Raw genomic sequence first — 16,653 nt, forward strand, 5'->3', positions numbered from 1 at the left:
GAGATTAGGGTTATGGAAATTGATAGAGGATGTAGGGCTGGGTTAGGGAATAAGAATTCTATAACAGCTTACTTGTAATAGAAGAACTTCAATGGCAGCAACTCGAAGAGCTTGATTGAAGAAGAAGAACCTCCCGATCTGCGAGATGCAAGGAGCCGCTGGATTTCTCCAACCCTAGCCCTTGATATAACTCACAAGGGGTCTTGATATGACACACAAGACAGAGAAGCAGCAGCAGTCATGGCGGCAGCAGCAAGAAGAAACAAAATTTCAAACATAATAGGTGGGGGAGCCTCCCACGAAATATCTATTTATAATAAAAGGGGGGGGCCAAAAGGCCTTACAAATAATCAATCTAAAAGCAAATCCTAGTCAGATTAGGAGTGGGAATTCCTAATCTGAATCCGAATCACAAACATAAAACATAATAGACTTATACTCTAAATAGGAATATAAGCTTAAACAAATAAAATAAAATAAAAACATCTATCCCTCTAAAATCGTGGAGGGAGAACTTAAGAAAACAAATATAAAAAGACTGTTTTAACCCTATCATAAGAAAAGTAAAAAGGCTCCAACAAAAATCAAAGAACAGCCAATTAAATCATGGTTTCGGCTTCTGCATCAAATCATCTTGAGGTGTTTTCAAATTTCAAAATCGGAACTTCTACCTGTAAACAGCAGTGAAAAATAATGCTTGAATGATCATAACCGATCACCAAGGCCCTTTATTTATATAGAATTGAAGTACAATTAATCAAAATACAAATAGGAAATTTGCCTCAGTCCTAATCCTATTAGGAATTCCTAATACAACTAGGAATGCCAAAATAGGACTCGGCTGAGGGAAAAACAATAAAACAAAGGGAAAAATAAAAGAAGAGAATCATAATCTAACTAGTACTACTCCTAACTTGACTAGGACTAATCCTAATCACCTAGGACTAGTAGGATTAATCCTAATCTAACTAGGACTACTTATCCCAATCGGGTAAGCAGCCTGTTGGAGCAAAGATGTCGATCATGCCCAACTTGACTAGATTGGGATGAAACAATTTTCCAGACAATCCCTTGGTGAAGATATCAGCAAGTTGATCCGCAGATGTCACAAAGGGAATACAAATCAGCCCATCTTCTAACTTCTCTTTGATGAAATGCCTATCCACCTCAACATGCTTGGTACGATCATGCTGTACAGGATTGTGTGCTATGCTGATTGCAGCCTTGTTGTTGCAGTACAACATCATAGGAAGACCAAAATCTTGTAGCAAACCTTTAAGCCAGAGTAACTCACAAATACCTTGTGCCATAGCTCGAAACGCAGCTTCGGCACTAGAACGAGCAACTACATTTTGCTTCTTGTTATGCCATGTGACAAGATTTCCACCTACAAAGGAGCAATACCCAGAAATAGACTTGCGATCTGCAGAACCAGCCCAATCAGCATCAGTGTATGCTTCTATCCGTAGATGACCATACATAGACAAAAGAATTCCTTTTCTAGGAGCTGACTTCAAATAGTGCAAGATACGAAGAACAGCCTCCATATGAGAAGAGTAGGGATCATGCATAAACTGGCTCACAGTACTCACAGCGACAGCAATGTTAGGACGAGTGTGTGAGAGATAAATCAGCTTCCCACAAGTCTTTGGTACCGGCCTTTATCAACATCCATGCTGACAAAAGTCCTGTGGGATGGAGGGTAATAACATTTGTACCCCTTCTGAGTAGCAGAGTATCCTAAGAAAATGCAGCGGAGACTACGTGGGTCAAGTTTACTAGGGGACCTTGTATCCCTGGCATAACAAACGCAGCCAAACACCTTAAGTGGAACTATAAAGGAAGAAGAGCCACATAATAGCTCAATAAGGGCTTTGGAAAGAAGAACATGACTGGGCAGCCTATTAATTAAATAGGCTGCAGTAAGGACAGCATCTCCCCAATAAAGGGAAGGGACATTGCGAGCAAATATAAGAGCCCTAGCCACCTCCAAAAGGTGGCGGTTTTTCCTCTCAGCCACACCATTTTGGGTTGGAGTATCAATACAGCTAGTCTGATGGAGAATTCCATGGGCAGCAAGGTATTTTTGGAAGTGACCTTCCATATACTCTTTCCCATTGTCACTCCTCAAAGTTTGAAGAGTGGCATTAAATTGGGTTTTAACCAACTGATGAAAGTGCTGAAAACACGAAAAAAATTCATTTTTTGTGTGCATAAGGTATACCCAAGTGAACCTAGAATAGCAGTCAATAAAAGTGACATACCACCGATGTCCAGACAGGGAGGCTTTCCTACTAGGACCCCACACATCAGTATGAACAACATGAAATAAGAAAGAGGATCTGTTATTAGAAATAGGATAAGTTGAACGTGTCTGTTTAGCCAAGACACAAGGCTCACAAAAAAAGTCTTCCTTATTATAATCTTTAACTAATGCTGGAAATAAATTTGATAAAGTACCTAAAGGGGGATGGCCTAGCCTAGAGTGACATTTATGTAATTCAGAAGAGAAAGATGCCGACGGTAAAGCCTGAGTAGGTGTAGGATCGCCATCAAGCAGGTACAATCCACCATGCACTTTACCCGATCCAATCGTCTTCCCCGAGTCCAGTTCCTGAAAGACACAGTGAGTGGGAAAAAAGGTCACATTACAATTCAGGGATTTAGTGATACTGCTAATGGAAAGAAGGTTAGTTGTAAATTTGGGAATATGCAACACAGATGACACGGTAAGAGAAGGAGAACAATCAATGGATCCTTTCCCTGATATGGAGGAGAGGGACCCATCAGCAATTTTGACTTTATCCTTACCAGAAGCAGAAGAATATGTATTAAAAAGGCTGGAAGAACATGTCATGTGATCAGTAGCACCGGAGTCTATGATCCATGGAGTGGAAACTACTGAGGCACAATGACCAGCAAAGGAAATACTTGTACGGGCAGAGAAGGAACCTGAATTGGCAGCAGATGTAGTAGAGGCAGCGGATGTGTTCAACATACGACGTAGAGCCTGGAGTTCTTCCTGGGAGAAACCGATGTCACCAGTGGGAGTTGGAGCTACACTTTCAGTGTGATTGGCTTTATTTTTAGACTTAGCACGACCACGTTTGGCCTCAAAATCAGCTGGCTTCCCATGTAATTTCCAACATTGAGCCTTAGTGTGATATGGTTTGTGACAATGCTCACACTTCACAGGCTCTTTGGTGGTAGTAGCAGCAACACTGTCAGAAGAAGTAACAGGGGTGGAGCCAGCAGTCTGTAAGGCTGATCTCTCAACTTTGGGAGTAAGCATCATGGCAGCCCTTCGTGTCTCTTCACTGTGAACATAAGAAAAGGTCTCCTCTAAAGTAGGGAAAGGAACCCGACCAAGTACTCGCACCCGGATAGGGTCATAATCATCATTGAGTCCAGCTAGGAAATCATAGACCCGAAACTGATCAACATAAGAATAATAGGCAGTAATATCAGTAGTAGTAGTAGGTTGAAACCTAGCATAATGATCCAATTGCTGCCATAAACACTTGAGGGCAGCATAGTATTTAGTGACAGACATCTCCTTCTGAGTAGTGTTTTTGAATTTGGAGTGTCTTCCTAATTTCATAAACCTGAGCACCACTTCCTGATCGACCATAAGTTCCCTTGACAGCAGTCCATATCTGAGTAGCAGTGTCAAGGAGGAGATATTGACTGGATAGATCAGTAGTCATAGAATTTAAAACGAATGACATCACCATAGCATCGTTGGCAGCACCTTCTTCAGCAAGTTGTTTGGTGGTGCCAGTAAGATGGCCAGTGAATCCCCTACCAGCCACAGTCAAGGATAGTGATCTGGCCCAGATTAAATAATTCGTACCATCAAGCTTAATGGCAGTAGCAGAGGGAAGGAAGTCATTCCTAGGCTGACCATCCCCTCCACAAGTAGCAGTAGTTGTTTCAGAATCACCCATAGTTCAGCAAGGCAAAAATCGATCCACAAATTTGAAAAAAACAGATCTTCAAAAAATTGAACCAAATCTGAAATATGGGTTTTGAAGTTGCAGCAATTTCAGCCGTCAGAATAGGCTGAAAAACTGATCGAGTGCTCCTCTAATAGTGGGGAAGAAGTCCTCCAAAAATTAGCTCCTTCGGATGAGTTAATAAGAAACCCTAAATTTATCAAAATCTAGGAAAAAAACAAAAATACAGAAATATCGCAGGTTTGGAATCTGAATTAGATTTGATCCAAAGCTGCAGTCTTCTATAAAGGAATGGTGTAGACCAATAATGGCAGGAACCAATCTCCAAAGAACCAGAAGTCAAACTGTAGTTGAAGAAGTAGCTTGATCTCTAAAGATGGAGGGAATCTGCTGGCAGAATTAGGTCACACTAGTGTCTTCAATCTTCAGTGAGGTGTCATTGAGGGCAGCAGCTATATCTTCATTGGATTCACCTCAAAGTTGCTGCCCTAAGTGAGATAGAGAGTCCGAGAGTGGTGGAGAAGAAGAGAACTAGTAACCGAGACTGTTGGAGAAGGAGAGAACCAGTAGCTTAGAGAGTTGGAGAAGAAAAAACCAGAGAATCGAGAGGGCTGCTTCTTCAGATCAGAAGTGGCTTTGATACCATGTAAACAGCAGTGAAAAATAATGCTTGAATGATCATAACCGATCACCAAGGCCCTTTATTTATATAGAATTGAAGTACAATTAATCAAAGTACAAATAGGAATGTTACCTTAGTCCTAATCCTATTAGGAATTCCTAATACAACTAGGAATGCCAGAATAGGACTCGGCTGAGGGAAAAACAATAAAACAAAGGGAAAAATAAAAGAAGAGAATCATAATCTGACTAGTACTACTCCTAACTTGACTAGGACTAATCCTAATCAGCTAGAACTAGTAGGACTAATCCTAATCTAACTAGGACTACTTACCCCAATCGGGTAAGCAGCCTATTTCAACACTACCCATGCCGGTGTCTTTAAAACGCCAAGAAAGTTTTGGTTTTTCTTTCTTGCTTTCCAAACATAGCCTAATAGTACCAAATAAATTTTTTGAATTTGGACCATAGCAATGAACCAATCCACTTGACACACCCACTCATGCTAAAAAAAAGGGTGTACCCAGTGCACGAGGCTCCGGCCACTGCGGGGTCTGGGGAGGGTCATAATGTACGTATGCAGCCTTACCCCTGCTTTCGCAGAGAGGCTGTTTCCAGACTCAAACCCATGACCTCTTGGTCACAATGGAGCAACCTTAACCGTTGCACCACTCACTCATGCTATTAGAGAATTTTCATTATATCAAAAAAAGAGCAATCCAGTGCATAAGGCTCCCGCTACTGCAAGGTCTGGGAGGGCCAAATGTACGCAATCGCATCCCCTGCTTCGCAGGAGAGGCAGTTTCCAAGTTTCGCCCACTTTTTCATTATATCAAACTTACCAGGAAAAAGTGTTTTGTGATATAATGATATGACTCTGAAGGTACAATAAGCATAAAAGGAAATTCAGTGATATTGTAATGTGTTTCAACTCAACTCAACTAAACCTTTTCAGTACAGATCAAATTCTACTCACTAGCATCGACTCTAGCACTCCGCTCCATAAGGTGGTGCACCAATAATTGCAAATCTATAAATGCAGTAGAAGATTTCCAACAGTAAAATAATTAATTTCATTCAAAAGATTAGTGAAAGCAAACAAATGAAATGACTTAGATGCATTTATTACCATTTTCCTGCTAGATCTGGTGTAGTTAAGATTGTCCAATTGGGCCTCAAAAGACTTTATTTTAGCCCGTGATTGGTTTTATGGACCATAGGCTTCTTATTTTTGAGTTTATTGATGTAATGGGCCTCTTTTATAAACTAATATTTGGGGTCTTAATTCTGTACACGGCATTAAGTATATAGATAAGATTGTGTGGATCCCATGTTTTGTTAAGTTTAGTCTAGAAAGAAACCTTTTAGTTAAGCATTTTATGTCTTATTGTTAGTCAGTAGTTTATGTTGTTTGGAGTCTTCTATGGCAAGTATTTAATCAGTTTAAGTTAGTTTTTTATTAGGTTTTGAAAGGATAGTTGTTATATTTGGTTTAGGAGGCCGAAAGTTAGTTTATTTGGTCTTTATAAATAGGATTGTAATCCTACAAGAATTTATGGAATTTCATAATGGAAAATTAGTTTGATTTAATTATTATTGAGGTTATTGCCTATCTCTTTATCCCTTCTCTCTCCTCTCTCTTTTCCCCACGACTTCTCCCTTACCCTCATCCTGATGATTCCCTTTCTTCCCTATCCTTGCAGCACCATTGCTAGCAGTCTCTTTCTTTCTATCTTAAAAAAAAAACAACCACCAGACAATCCTCTAATCGATCTGCATTTGGTATCAGAGCCTAACCTGGCCATAGATACCTTTACTTTTAAGACTACAGTTTGCTTGCCCAATAGAAGAATTGCTTTTTATGCATAGATGAAGGGCAAAGTGATAATTTTGTTTCGCAGTCCTTGGTAGAGGTGATGTTTAAAACAGATGAGATTATCATTGATCAGACGGTGATGTTTTATTGCATTTCAGCTTTTTTCTACTTTGATGGATGCCATGTATTTCCTTCTTCCAAACATGGTATTATAGTTGGTCAATCATGGATAGAAGAACAGAAGGTTGTCTTTGATCGTGAAGGGAACTCATGTAAGTTAAAGCCCTCCCAACAACTACACATCTTGAAAGGGTTGCAGCATGATACCTCTTTAAAGTTGGTTGAATTGACACCAACAGTGCAACCACAAGAGTAATTGATTGACATTCCAATTGAAGATGTGGAGCCCCAAAAATTTATTCCAATTTGAGTGACAACACTTAGCCTTGTTTATAAGGAGATCAAACGGCTGATTTTCTTCTTCTTCTACAGATCCTGGACATTCGGAAATGGACTGTTGCTGATTATTATGAGAAGCGCTGGATTGCCATCAAATCATCAATGATGCCGATCAAGTGATGATGATCACCTATTCTACAAAACTCAAGGGTCAGTTTTAAGTTAGTTTTTGTTTAGCTAACTTGAAGGGATATTTGTTTATTTGGTTTAAGATTCCTAAAGTCAGTTTATTTGATCTTTATAAATAGGTTTGTAATCCTGCACGAATTTATGGAATTCTGGAATGGAAAATTAGTTTAATTTAGTTAATATTGAGGTTGTTGCCTCACTCTCTCAGTCCCTTATCTCTCCCTCACGACTTCTCTCTTCCCCTCATCCTAGTGATTCCCTTTCTTCCCTATTCTTGCAGCTCCACTGCCAGCAGTCTCTTTCCTTCTACCTTAAAAGAAAACCCACCACCAGCAGATCCTCTGATCGATCTGCATTAAGATCCCTCTTAAAAGAATATAATAACTTAGACTTTAAGACTGAAGTACCAAGAATAACCTACAAAAACCACCCGATAACATGTGTGGACACTTAATGTATCAAATTTCTTTAGGCATTAGCAAAAGTTTAAGCTCACATATCAAAAGAGAAAAAATTAGAATACAAAACAAAGTACTTGTTGTTTTCGAGGAGAATTAAAAGTCGAAAAAATGCACTCATAAAAGCATTACCAGCAAAATATGGACTTATGAGAATATTGCCAGCAAGAAGGTATATGCAAATGGATTGCATCAAAATACAGCACTCAGAACATATAAGAATCTGAGTAACATTGCTAACAAATGAAAACTACATCTCTCTCAACTTAGCAATCACATGCATCTTGACATTTCCAAATTTAATAAACCAAAAAAATGATCCGACAGCAACAGTATTCACATTTCCTAACAGATCATGTGATTTTTCAAAACCAATATGATTCTTCCAGCTAACCTAATGAAACTATAGAGCTAAAGCTCAAGAAAATGCATTTTATCACCCAGTGTTCACGGCAGAGGTGCCACAAAATAAGACCACATTTGTGAAATGAATGAACAAAGGCCTTTTGTTTTTTATGTTTAGCAGTGACCGTACCTGAAGAAACATTCTTCAAGTTGCCTACGTATCCCTAATGATTGGATCATTTAACAACTGTGTGTGTGTGTGTGTGAGAGAGAGAGAGAGAGAAGGCCTACTTGTTATCTTCAGTAACACCCTCACGTCTCCAGATTCTTACTAGGGCTGCAAGTGACAATGCACATTTTAATGTCTCCACCTAATGCAAGCAGGGAAAGAAAGATCAATATCAACATAGACTGCCATAGAACAAAGACCACTGTCTAAAATTTGAAACTCTACTCAATACATGTCACTAATTCTACTCAAAAGGTGCTGCTTTTCTTTGGGAGGGGATTTCAAAAGGAAATTAGTATTGTGCGCACCAAGAAATTTGCAGTCGTCACACTGTACTCATACTTTCCAGCTCTTTTAGACCAGACAATCAATATTCCCTGCGAACTTGTAAGCACAGTTAAGGTAATTGTAACAATAGACCTGCACCAGTGAAAACAAGAAGGATAATCACTTAGATAACCTTTATTGGGATCACATTAGATATTATTATATTTCTAAGCAGCTCTTACTTGAGCTTCCATTTGGGACGGTTGCTCAAGCTAGCCCCCAAGGTGGCTACACTATTGATGGGTCCTGCAAATCATTAGAAATTATAGGAATTAGATAAGGCAGATAAGTGCATCAAGCAAGAGACGGAGGATTGCGGAGGGCTAGCTGTTTTAAGCTTTGATCCAAAGCAATAAAATACCATCAGAAGGAGGCTTTCCATGTGAGCTCTCTATATCATCTTCAACTGCATCTCCATCTTTATCCTATAAGTTATATTTCATTGGAAAATTCAGATCATGATTAGCAGAAACATGAAAAGAGCCTCAGAAAGTTTCAAGGATTTCAAAGTTTGAAACTGAAAAATGGCAAGGCCTTGATTTGATGAAGTGCCTCCTATTTCCAAATTGAAGGAAGGAAAATAAAATGGTTTGAAACATTTGTGTCCCACAAATATGGCTCCTATTTCTTGCGTTTAAAAGTGGGACAATGAAGATCACATATAAGTATGCTCAAGTATCAATTTCAGGAAATCCCATAGTTAAATCTCCAGAAACAAATATCATCAACAATGCACCATTTAGTTTCACAAAAGCAAAGCAAGTAGGAGAACTTGGATTGAAATACATGAGGTGGCAGCAAGAAAAATCATCCATTTCCAGAAACATGCATTTTTTCAGATGGTACTTGACTGTCTGACTAAGAATCAAGACAGAAACTGAATCAAAAAATGAAGAACTTAAATATAAAGCAACTAGATGTAAAGTGTCAATTGAAAAACTATAAATCCTTCATTTCAAACTACATAGAAGCAAAACTGAAATTCATTGATACTTGAGAAGGAAACAGCTCCCGCTGTAATTTTTCAAATATGGGCAGTCGTAGAAGTGCCTGATCTAGAACCCAATGACATTGGTGGCATTGAAAGATGTTCATGAAATATATTTAAGTTTCTAGAAAGCGCGGGGTGCAGAAATGGCACCAACATTATATTTTGTACTAATCAAAGAAACCCAGATGAAAAGTGGAAATTTAACTAGAAAACCATAGGTTTGAGCATGGAAGCCTTGTCATTCCAAGGTATGAGAAATACTAGTCTGCCGAGCCGCAGCCAAATTCAACTGCCTAGAATTCATACTAATCATTCAGTTCCAACCGAAAGAAACCCCCCCCCTCCCCAACAATTAATTTACGGTGTCAAACAAGAACTACAATGGCAAACCTAAATTGCATAGTTTGATTTCGAAGTGCATGTACTGGGATCGCAAAACTGCCAATTTGATTTGGATAGTTAGCGTGTTTGATGGGGGAGGAGGACAGGTGAAAACACAGCTAAATGAATCGGAGAGAAGGGATACCTGATCCTTGATTTTCCGGTACTCCATTGCGAATGAAGAATGGCAGAAATGCAATTTACAAAGAGAATGTTTTCAAGATCTCCAACCAGTCTCTGACGCTCTTTACTTGCTGCTTCCACTTAAGAAGTGATGATGCTCTGTAATTCAGTTTTTTCTTTTAGGCACTATGAAACGTAAAATATCCCCAATATTCAATTGAGAGAAATAAATAGCCAAAGTACACAATGTTTGAAATTATTTGCTGAATTAAACTAGATTCGGGAAATAATACTGATTCTACAGAATCCGGGACGACCGTCGATATGGATGACTAGATGTTGTTGAAGGCTTTTGCATTTTGGAGAAAAGTTCTCTATGGGAAAGTGTACCATGCATACCCAGGCACACTGGGAGGAAATAACCACCCATTCCTATGAAAGGCAAAAATGCCACCCCCATAAAGCTTCGGTGTGTGCTGTCATTGGCCCCGTATATGCACAGGGGCCATGCCCCCCACATAGAATGCTCCTCCAAGACTTTTTATTCTTTTGAGGGTAAAGGCTGTGCACATTGGCATTGTGCCAAGCTTGAGTCCGTCTCTCTGTCACCCTATGAAAATGACCCCACTCTCCTTCTCAGCCTCTCCATTGGGCACAATCACTAGCTCCGAGAAAGCCAACGGCTTGTCGAGCCCTCTCCCTCCTTTTAAATACCCCTTCCATAACCATGTAAATTTTCACAAGAAGGTAAAAGTTGTCTAGTCACTACACTTAAGGAGTCTCTGATTGGGACACCTAATTTTACCACAAAAAAGAATCAAAGGTAAATATGAGTCATATTTACCTTTGATTCTTATCTGCCTTTGGTTATGTAATATATGATCTGAATAGATCACATGCCGAATTTCATACCTTAATTCAATCATTTATGTTTCACCCAAAAAAAAAAAATTCAATCATTTACCCCCTTGTACGCCATACTCTCCTTGTATGTCCATGCACACCCCCTCAATGGTATTTCACACCCATGTCAAATTCCCTGATTTCTCAATGATTTGATTCACCATATGGCTAGCTCTACTTGGGTTGAAACTTGACAAATGAGTAGGGATTCTGGATCTACATGTTCACAAAATTTTAGCCCAATGTTTCAATGTATGGAGGGATCAAACTGTTATGATTGAAGCTAAGAGCAACAGTTTTCTTGATAAAGATAGATTTCTAACTTATGTCAAATTGATGGGAAAATTATTTTGGGAAAAACACCATTGTGTGGCCAAGTAGGAAGAAATCCAAGACAGCTCTCCCTACCAATGTTTCATGATGATGATGTAGTTATTCAAACTATTGGATAGAGTGTATATGGCCTAGATCAACCACAAGTCAAATTTCATTGTTTAATTCAATTATATAGCTCATATGTATTGACATGCTCGTGTATTCCTACTCTAGTTAAGAAAACCCCAAACCAGCATGGGTTTGTATTTGTTAAGGAAAACTCATGGCATATAAAGGGCTGTTAGTTCCAAATATGTTGATCCATCCACTGGATCACATAATTAGAAAATGCATGAAGGATTGGGACTATTTGAATGACGATTCTTGGATGTATTTAGAATATGGGAAAAAGAAGTCTATCAGGCTATATGGTAACTACGCCCAAAGACAAGAAGAGTGAAATTTACTTCCGTAAACTGAGAAATTCCATCCTTGTTGAATGCCCCTATATGTACTCTCATTGGCCCCCATGCAAGTGCGGGAACCACACAACCTGTCAGCATTCCCCCCCTTCCCCTCCACTATAATATATAACTTTCTTTTGATTGACTTTTCTCTTATTCCTAAAAGTTTTTAAGGTAGAGGTAAAAAAATGTTTTTCCAAATAATTTGAAGTTATATTTACCATTATGTCCTTTTCAAAAGCTGTCATTGTTTTGAATTTTTTTTTTAGATATATATCTAAAATGACAAATTATTTGACACCTTAAGTGGCGTCAATAAGAAAAAGAAGAATCAAAAGAAGATTACATATTCTAAATACATTTGTAGACGAATCAGTCAGACAACCCCAACACTAGTTACTTGGACAAGAGTTTCTTAATTTCTTTTGAATTGAATGGAGTTGCATAACTACATAGGAGATTCTCTTGCTTTTTTCTTTGCATTGGAGATCTTCCTTAATGAGCCTGCATTCTTGAGGAAAGATCCACTCCTTGTGATCTCACGCAAGGGCTTGTCCGTAAACCTGATAAGATTGTAAGCCCATGCACCACAAATCATCCCACAGATGGGTGCCACTATGTACACCCATATTGACTTGTAACGGTTCAAAACAATGGCCGGCCCCAAACTCCTCGCAGGGTTCATTGATGATCCCGATATTAACCTATCAAAGTTACACACTCCCTCATTAAAGACACAATATTAAATTAAATTAACATAGCGTATAATCCAATCTAAAACTAAATAACTTCTAATGTGATGATCTATTGTTTAGAAAAAAACAAATTATGGCTCTTTGCATATAAGCTTCCCTTGCCGGTCTACACAATTTTGTCATTGCTTAGGCATGTGATAATTCTGACCGTTAGATAGATAGTAGACGGACTAGATAGGTCACTTGTCAAGTCTCATAATCAAATTCAATCATATATTATCTCTCATGTAATCTCCAAAAGTTCTAGATTTTTAAACCTAAATTTTGCCACTTGGCAAATTCTATTAGGATTCAAACTTGACATGTCAACAAGACACTTTGGGGTCTACCAGTCCATATACAAAACTTTGAATCCCATAAATCTACATAGTAGATTTTTGGGTTGAATAACTATTTATTGCCCTTGTTATAGAAGTGAATGGTTTTAGTAAAATAATAACGGTTCGATTTTTGTGTACGATCACCCGGTTCATCTTGAGAGTTTTGATCCCATGGATTGGGGTGTGATCCCACACTTCATGGATGGTGTGTGATAGGACAGGGTGGTTACCCACAAGGGAGAGGAACTTGATTCCGACTTGTAGGGCCGGGTGGATCTTGGTGTTTTGAAAGAAGCTTGTGTCTTCATCCAAAGATTCAAGTACGACCATGCACCATGCATGACAACACATAAAAGTTTTCTCCAAATAATAATTAATAAATGGAAAGTTGGATAATACCCCGCCAAGATCACATCTAGAATGACAGTTGTCCCAACTGCAAGCCCAGCGAGTTCTCCAATCTGTGTCACAAGAAAGCCCCCTTAAATTAAATATTGGCTTTGAAGGATCAGTGAGTCAAACAAAGATAATATTACGAAACTACAAAGATCCCTCGTGATGTTTAAATTTTAAAAACATTTTTGGTTCATCCAGACTCCAGAGATTAAAACATCTAAGTTATCCAAATCTATGATACATTTAGTGTTACGCGTTTAATGGGGTTCAATCTAGTGTTGGGCGTCAAATTGAGCCAGTTTTATATAAGATAGGTTAAAGAGCTTGATTTAACGTGTTTCATCGGTTCTGGAACTTTTAGTGTATTTGTCAAGTCATAACTTACCGCTCGATTGTCACTTGCAACACCAGATATAACGAACATGAGATAGAAAGCGATGATAAACTCCAACACGAACGATTGCATGTTTGACCCTGTCGGTGCTGACCCAAAGAAATGATTCTCCTCCGCACCAAACAGTAATCGAAGGGTTACGCTTGCCAGTATTGATCCCAGGAGTTGTGCAGCTGCGTAGCCTGGTACCTGCAAGAAAAACAGATTTAATTCATACTGAGCTCAGTTCCTGTGCACGTACGAGCATGTGCACTTTGAGAGTTGGTTGCTTGTGCCTATGAAAACCAAACCATAGACTCATAGAGCACAGTTTCGAACTTAAAAATGGAGTTTTTACAAGTTACAATGCATAGTAATTGATTCACCTGTTTCCATGAAAATCTGCCGCAGGTAGCGAAGGCGATGGTGACGGCGGGATTAAAGTGGGCGCCAGAGATGTGACCCACAGAGTAGGACATGACCATCACCGTAAGTCCCCACACCATCGATATCCCAAGGGGAGTCACCTGACCGTCTTTGATAACATTCACCACTATCGACGCACACCCGGCAAATACCAAGAAATATGTACCCAAAACCTCTGCTAGCAACTGCACCCAATCAAATAAGAAATGGGTAGCAGCGAAAATTTTGATTTTAAACTCATATTTATATTCAATGTTTCAAGCCTGAAAACATGGAGAATTTAAAGTTAAAATTAATGTTGAACGTAGAAGATATATAATCCTTCGTCGCAAGGGGGGTGAATGTTCACAAACATGAGAACGACTCACAATCATTCAGATGGAACATTTCTATAGAGTGAATTCCATCTGAAAGGCTGTGAATCGTTCACGTACGTGAACATTCGGGGCTAGAGCAAAAGTCTAGTTGAAAAAGGTACCTTCTGCAAGAAAGGTACAGAGATAGAGCAGCCTGATCCTTTTCTTTTGATTGTTGATGTAGAACCAGAACCTGGAGAATTGATGTCCTCTTCTGTTATGACCTCACCACCTTCTTTGATATTAACAACAACTTCTTCCTCCATGGATTTGGAAAGGTTTAAATCAGATTCAGAGATCTCACCCATCAATAGTAGCAGAGACAAGTCAACTGTAAGGCAAAGAGAGAGATGAGGAAGGAACTGAGAGTTGATCCCTCAAGCTTCCTAGACTCAGGTAGTTTGGATAATGTGAGCAGAAACCGAGAAGATCAACTCCAATTTATAGGATTTCAGGAACCCAAAAACATAAGAAAAGAAAAGAAAATGAAAGCATGATCATGGAGAGGATTGTCTTTTCTTTAAGGTTTTGGATTAATTTGACTTAAAAACTCATTTATTTTTATGGGAAAAAGAATCCTGAAGGCAGCGCATTGCCCTTGTGCAAAGATATAGAGGGATGCAAAATGATCATCTTGCCCTCATGAAAAGTGAAAATCTCATCCTTGTTGATGTTTATGTGCATATTTCCATTGGTCTCATGCTGCCTTTGAGGGAACCTTCTTCTTATTTTTGTAAAGGGATTTTCTTATTGACAGTGACACTATTATATATAATTTGTAATTCTGCTATAATTTGTCTTTTTTGCCCTTGTAGTATAATACACTTCTTTCGTTGAAGATAAAATATTGTCATTTCATAATTGTACTCAAAATATGTGCAAGGCATTGACTTCTTTTATCCATAATAGTAAATGTATTTTTAAAGGGCGAATGCTTCCCATCCAGAAGCATAATCTATGTACATTGGCAATAAACACCCAGTAAGAGACCTTGGACAAGAATCATTTTAAGGGGTAGGGCGATCATTTCAAAGTAAGTGATCGAGGAGACAGAAAGAGAGGGGATCACGGAGGCTAAGCTCTGGATAAGAATCATTTCCCCATTGGGAAAAGTTTTCTAAGTCGACTGAGAAACGTACACTAGCAACTTCTCTCTCCATATATATCTCTCCTCACATAAAATGACCTCGTTGCTCTCTTATGTAAGAAACCATACCGTTATACCTCATTGGTGTGCTCCTCTATGCCACTAAGGTAAGGTATGCTAGCAACATCTCTCTCTCTCTCACACAACATGAAATGATTTTGTTGCCCTCTTATGTACAAAACCATTATGTCACACCTCATTGATGCACTCTTCTATGTCGCTTGCTCAAAGTACCCTCTCTCTCTCTCTCTTTTAAATTATTTTGAGAACTCTTTTTTATCATGAGTAATAAGTTTTTTGGCAAGAGATCGCGTTGTACGTTTGGTCGATCATGTAGCACCTGCAATGAAAGCACACGTAAAGACATCAACATAGATTAAAATTTTTCATCAAGTAACTATAATTTTTCGTAAGTTTTTTTTTTTATAAAAATAAAATAAAATAATCAAAAGAAAGTCACATGTTCCAAGTATAAGTGTCATTTTTTCTTAAATAATTAATTTTTGTTTCCCATTTTTGGAAGAAACTTATGAGACGGCTCTAAGTGGAGATCGTTGAAGAGTATGACCGGTATCAGTGTGGAGTTAGGAGAGCATCGAAAGCTGTTTTTTCCTCACTTGAAGCAGATTTCTTCCCACTAATGCCCATTAATACACATGTATATCAGTATATGCATATTATATTGTGTTTTTTCTCTTTCTTTGATTTGGCAATTTGTAGATAAAATATTAAAAATAATATATTTGCAATCTAATTACGGCTCACGATCTTGAGGTTTTGGCTTTTATGGGGAAGAGTGGTTTATCTACGTAATCTAGAGATTACCTTTCGTCTAAGCATAAATTGTGCCACTTTGTTGTGGGTATGAAAAGCTCAAAGTCCTCTGTTCATATGTTAAATTTCTGTTAATTAAAATCAAATTGGTCTGGTGATAAAAATTTAAAACTTCAAAATAATTGAGAGAGTGCATGTCAATACATGGGTAGGAGTATGATTTAATTTGAGACGTGGTCAATGTAAGCTAGTTCCTAAATATCCAATGGTAAGGATTTTCACAGCATTCTCAAAAATAAGAATGCTCAAAAAATAAGAATGCTTCCAAACACACCATTTAAAAATCCGAACTTAAAATAGCCAAGTGGACATCATCTATGTTCATTAAAGTGAAAAGAATTAAAACCAGTTTCGGTCAATCGAACAGCTTCTAAGGATGAACTGGAGGCAAAGCTTTGTGGCATTCAATATGGATGGAAAACAGCGGTTGTAGATCATATAAATCTAAGGGAGATATGGTGCTGCAACAAGACTCTTTTTGATTTTTTATCTAGTCAGGCCTTTACTTTGATACCGTGGAACGGTTTAC

The 16,653-nt window shown here is 38.4% G+C and overlaps 2 protein-coding genes across 6 annotated transcripts in view; both read right to left on the bottom strand.

Annotated features, from left to right (window-relative positions):
- The window catches only part of LOC122657058 (CMP-sialic acid transporter 2-like), a 32,119-nt gene extending 22,076 nt beyond the window's left edge, over window positions 1-10,043 (bottom strand). For 4 of the 5 annotated variants that reach the window (XM_043851817.1, XM_043851813.1, XM_043851814.1 and 1 more), the window contains exons 1-5: window positions 9,858-10,043; window positions 8,702-8,765; window positions 8,523-8,586; window positions 8,322-8,433; window positions 8,076-8,155 (exon numbers count right to left, since the gene is read on the bottom strand). In XM_043851817.1, the coding sequence (XP_043707752.1) occupies window positions 8,076-8,155; window positions 8,322-8,433; window positions 8,523-8,586; window positions 8,702-8,765; window positions 9,858-9,884 (347 nt within the window). In that variant the 5' untranslated portion in view covers window positions 9,885-10,043. Of the gene's footprint in view, window positions 1-8,075; window positions 8,156-8,321; window positions 8,434-8,522; window positions 8,590-8,701; window positions 8,766-9,857 lie in introns of all 5 variants that reach the window. The other variant, XM_043851818.1, reaches the window with a different exon arrangement.
- A 1,922-nt stretch (window positions 10,044-11,965) lies between these two features.
- LOC122655007 (aquaporin NIP1-1) lies at window positions 11,966-14,473 on the bottom strand. Its single transcript, XM_043849260.1, has 5 exons — window positions 14,266-14,473; window positions 13,748-13,972; window positions 13,374-13,571; window positions 12,992-13,053; window positions 11,966-12,221 (listed from the first exon to the last, which is right to left on the bottom strand). The coding sequence occupies exons 1-5, from the start codon at window positions 14,449-14,451 to the stop codon at window positions 11,966-11,968; spliced, it is 927 nt and encodes a 308-aa protein (XP_043705195.1). The 5' UTR covers window positions 14,452-14,473.
- Between the last annotated feature and the right edge of the window lie 2,180 nt (window positions 14,474-16,653).

This window comes from Telopea speciosissima, chromosome 3, assembly GCF_018873765.1.
Source record: "Telopea speciosissima isolate NSW1024214 ecotype Mountain lineage chromosome 3, Tspe_v1, whole genome shotgun sequence".
Lineage (NCBI taxonomy): Eukaryota > Viridiplantae > Streptophyta > Magnoliopsida > Proteales > Proteaceae > Telopea > Telopea speciosissima.

Bases quoted from the DNA above. Each gene is read 5' to 3' on its own strand.
- LOC122655007 (XM_043849260.1), bottom strand. From the start codon at position 14,451: ATGGGTGAGATCTCTGAATCTGATTTAAACCTTTCCAAATCCATGGAG. The intron at 13,973-14,265 runs GTACCTTTTTCA...GATTGGGTGCAG, and splicing joins CTGTACCTTTCTTGCAGAAG to TTGCTAGCAGAGGTTTTGGG. The intron at 13,572-13,747 runs GTGAATCAATTA...TTTTTCTTGCAG, and splicing joins GCAGATTTTCATGGAAACAG to GTACCAGGCTACGCAGCTGC.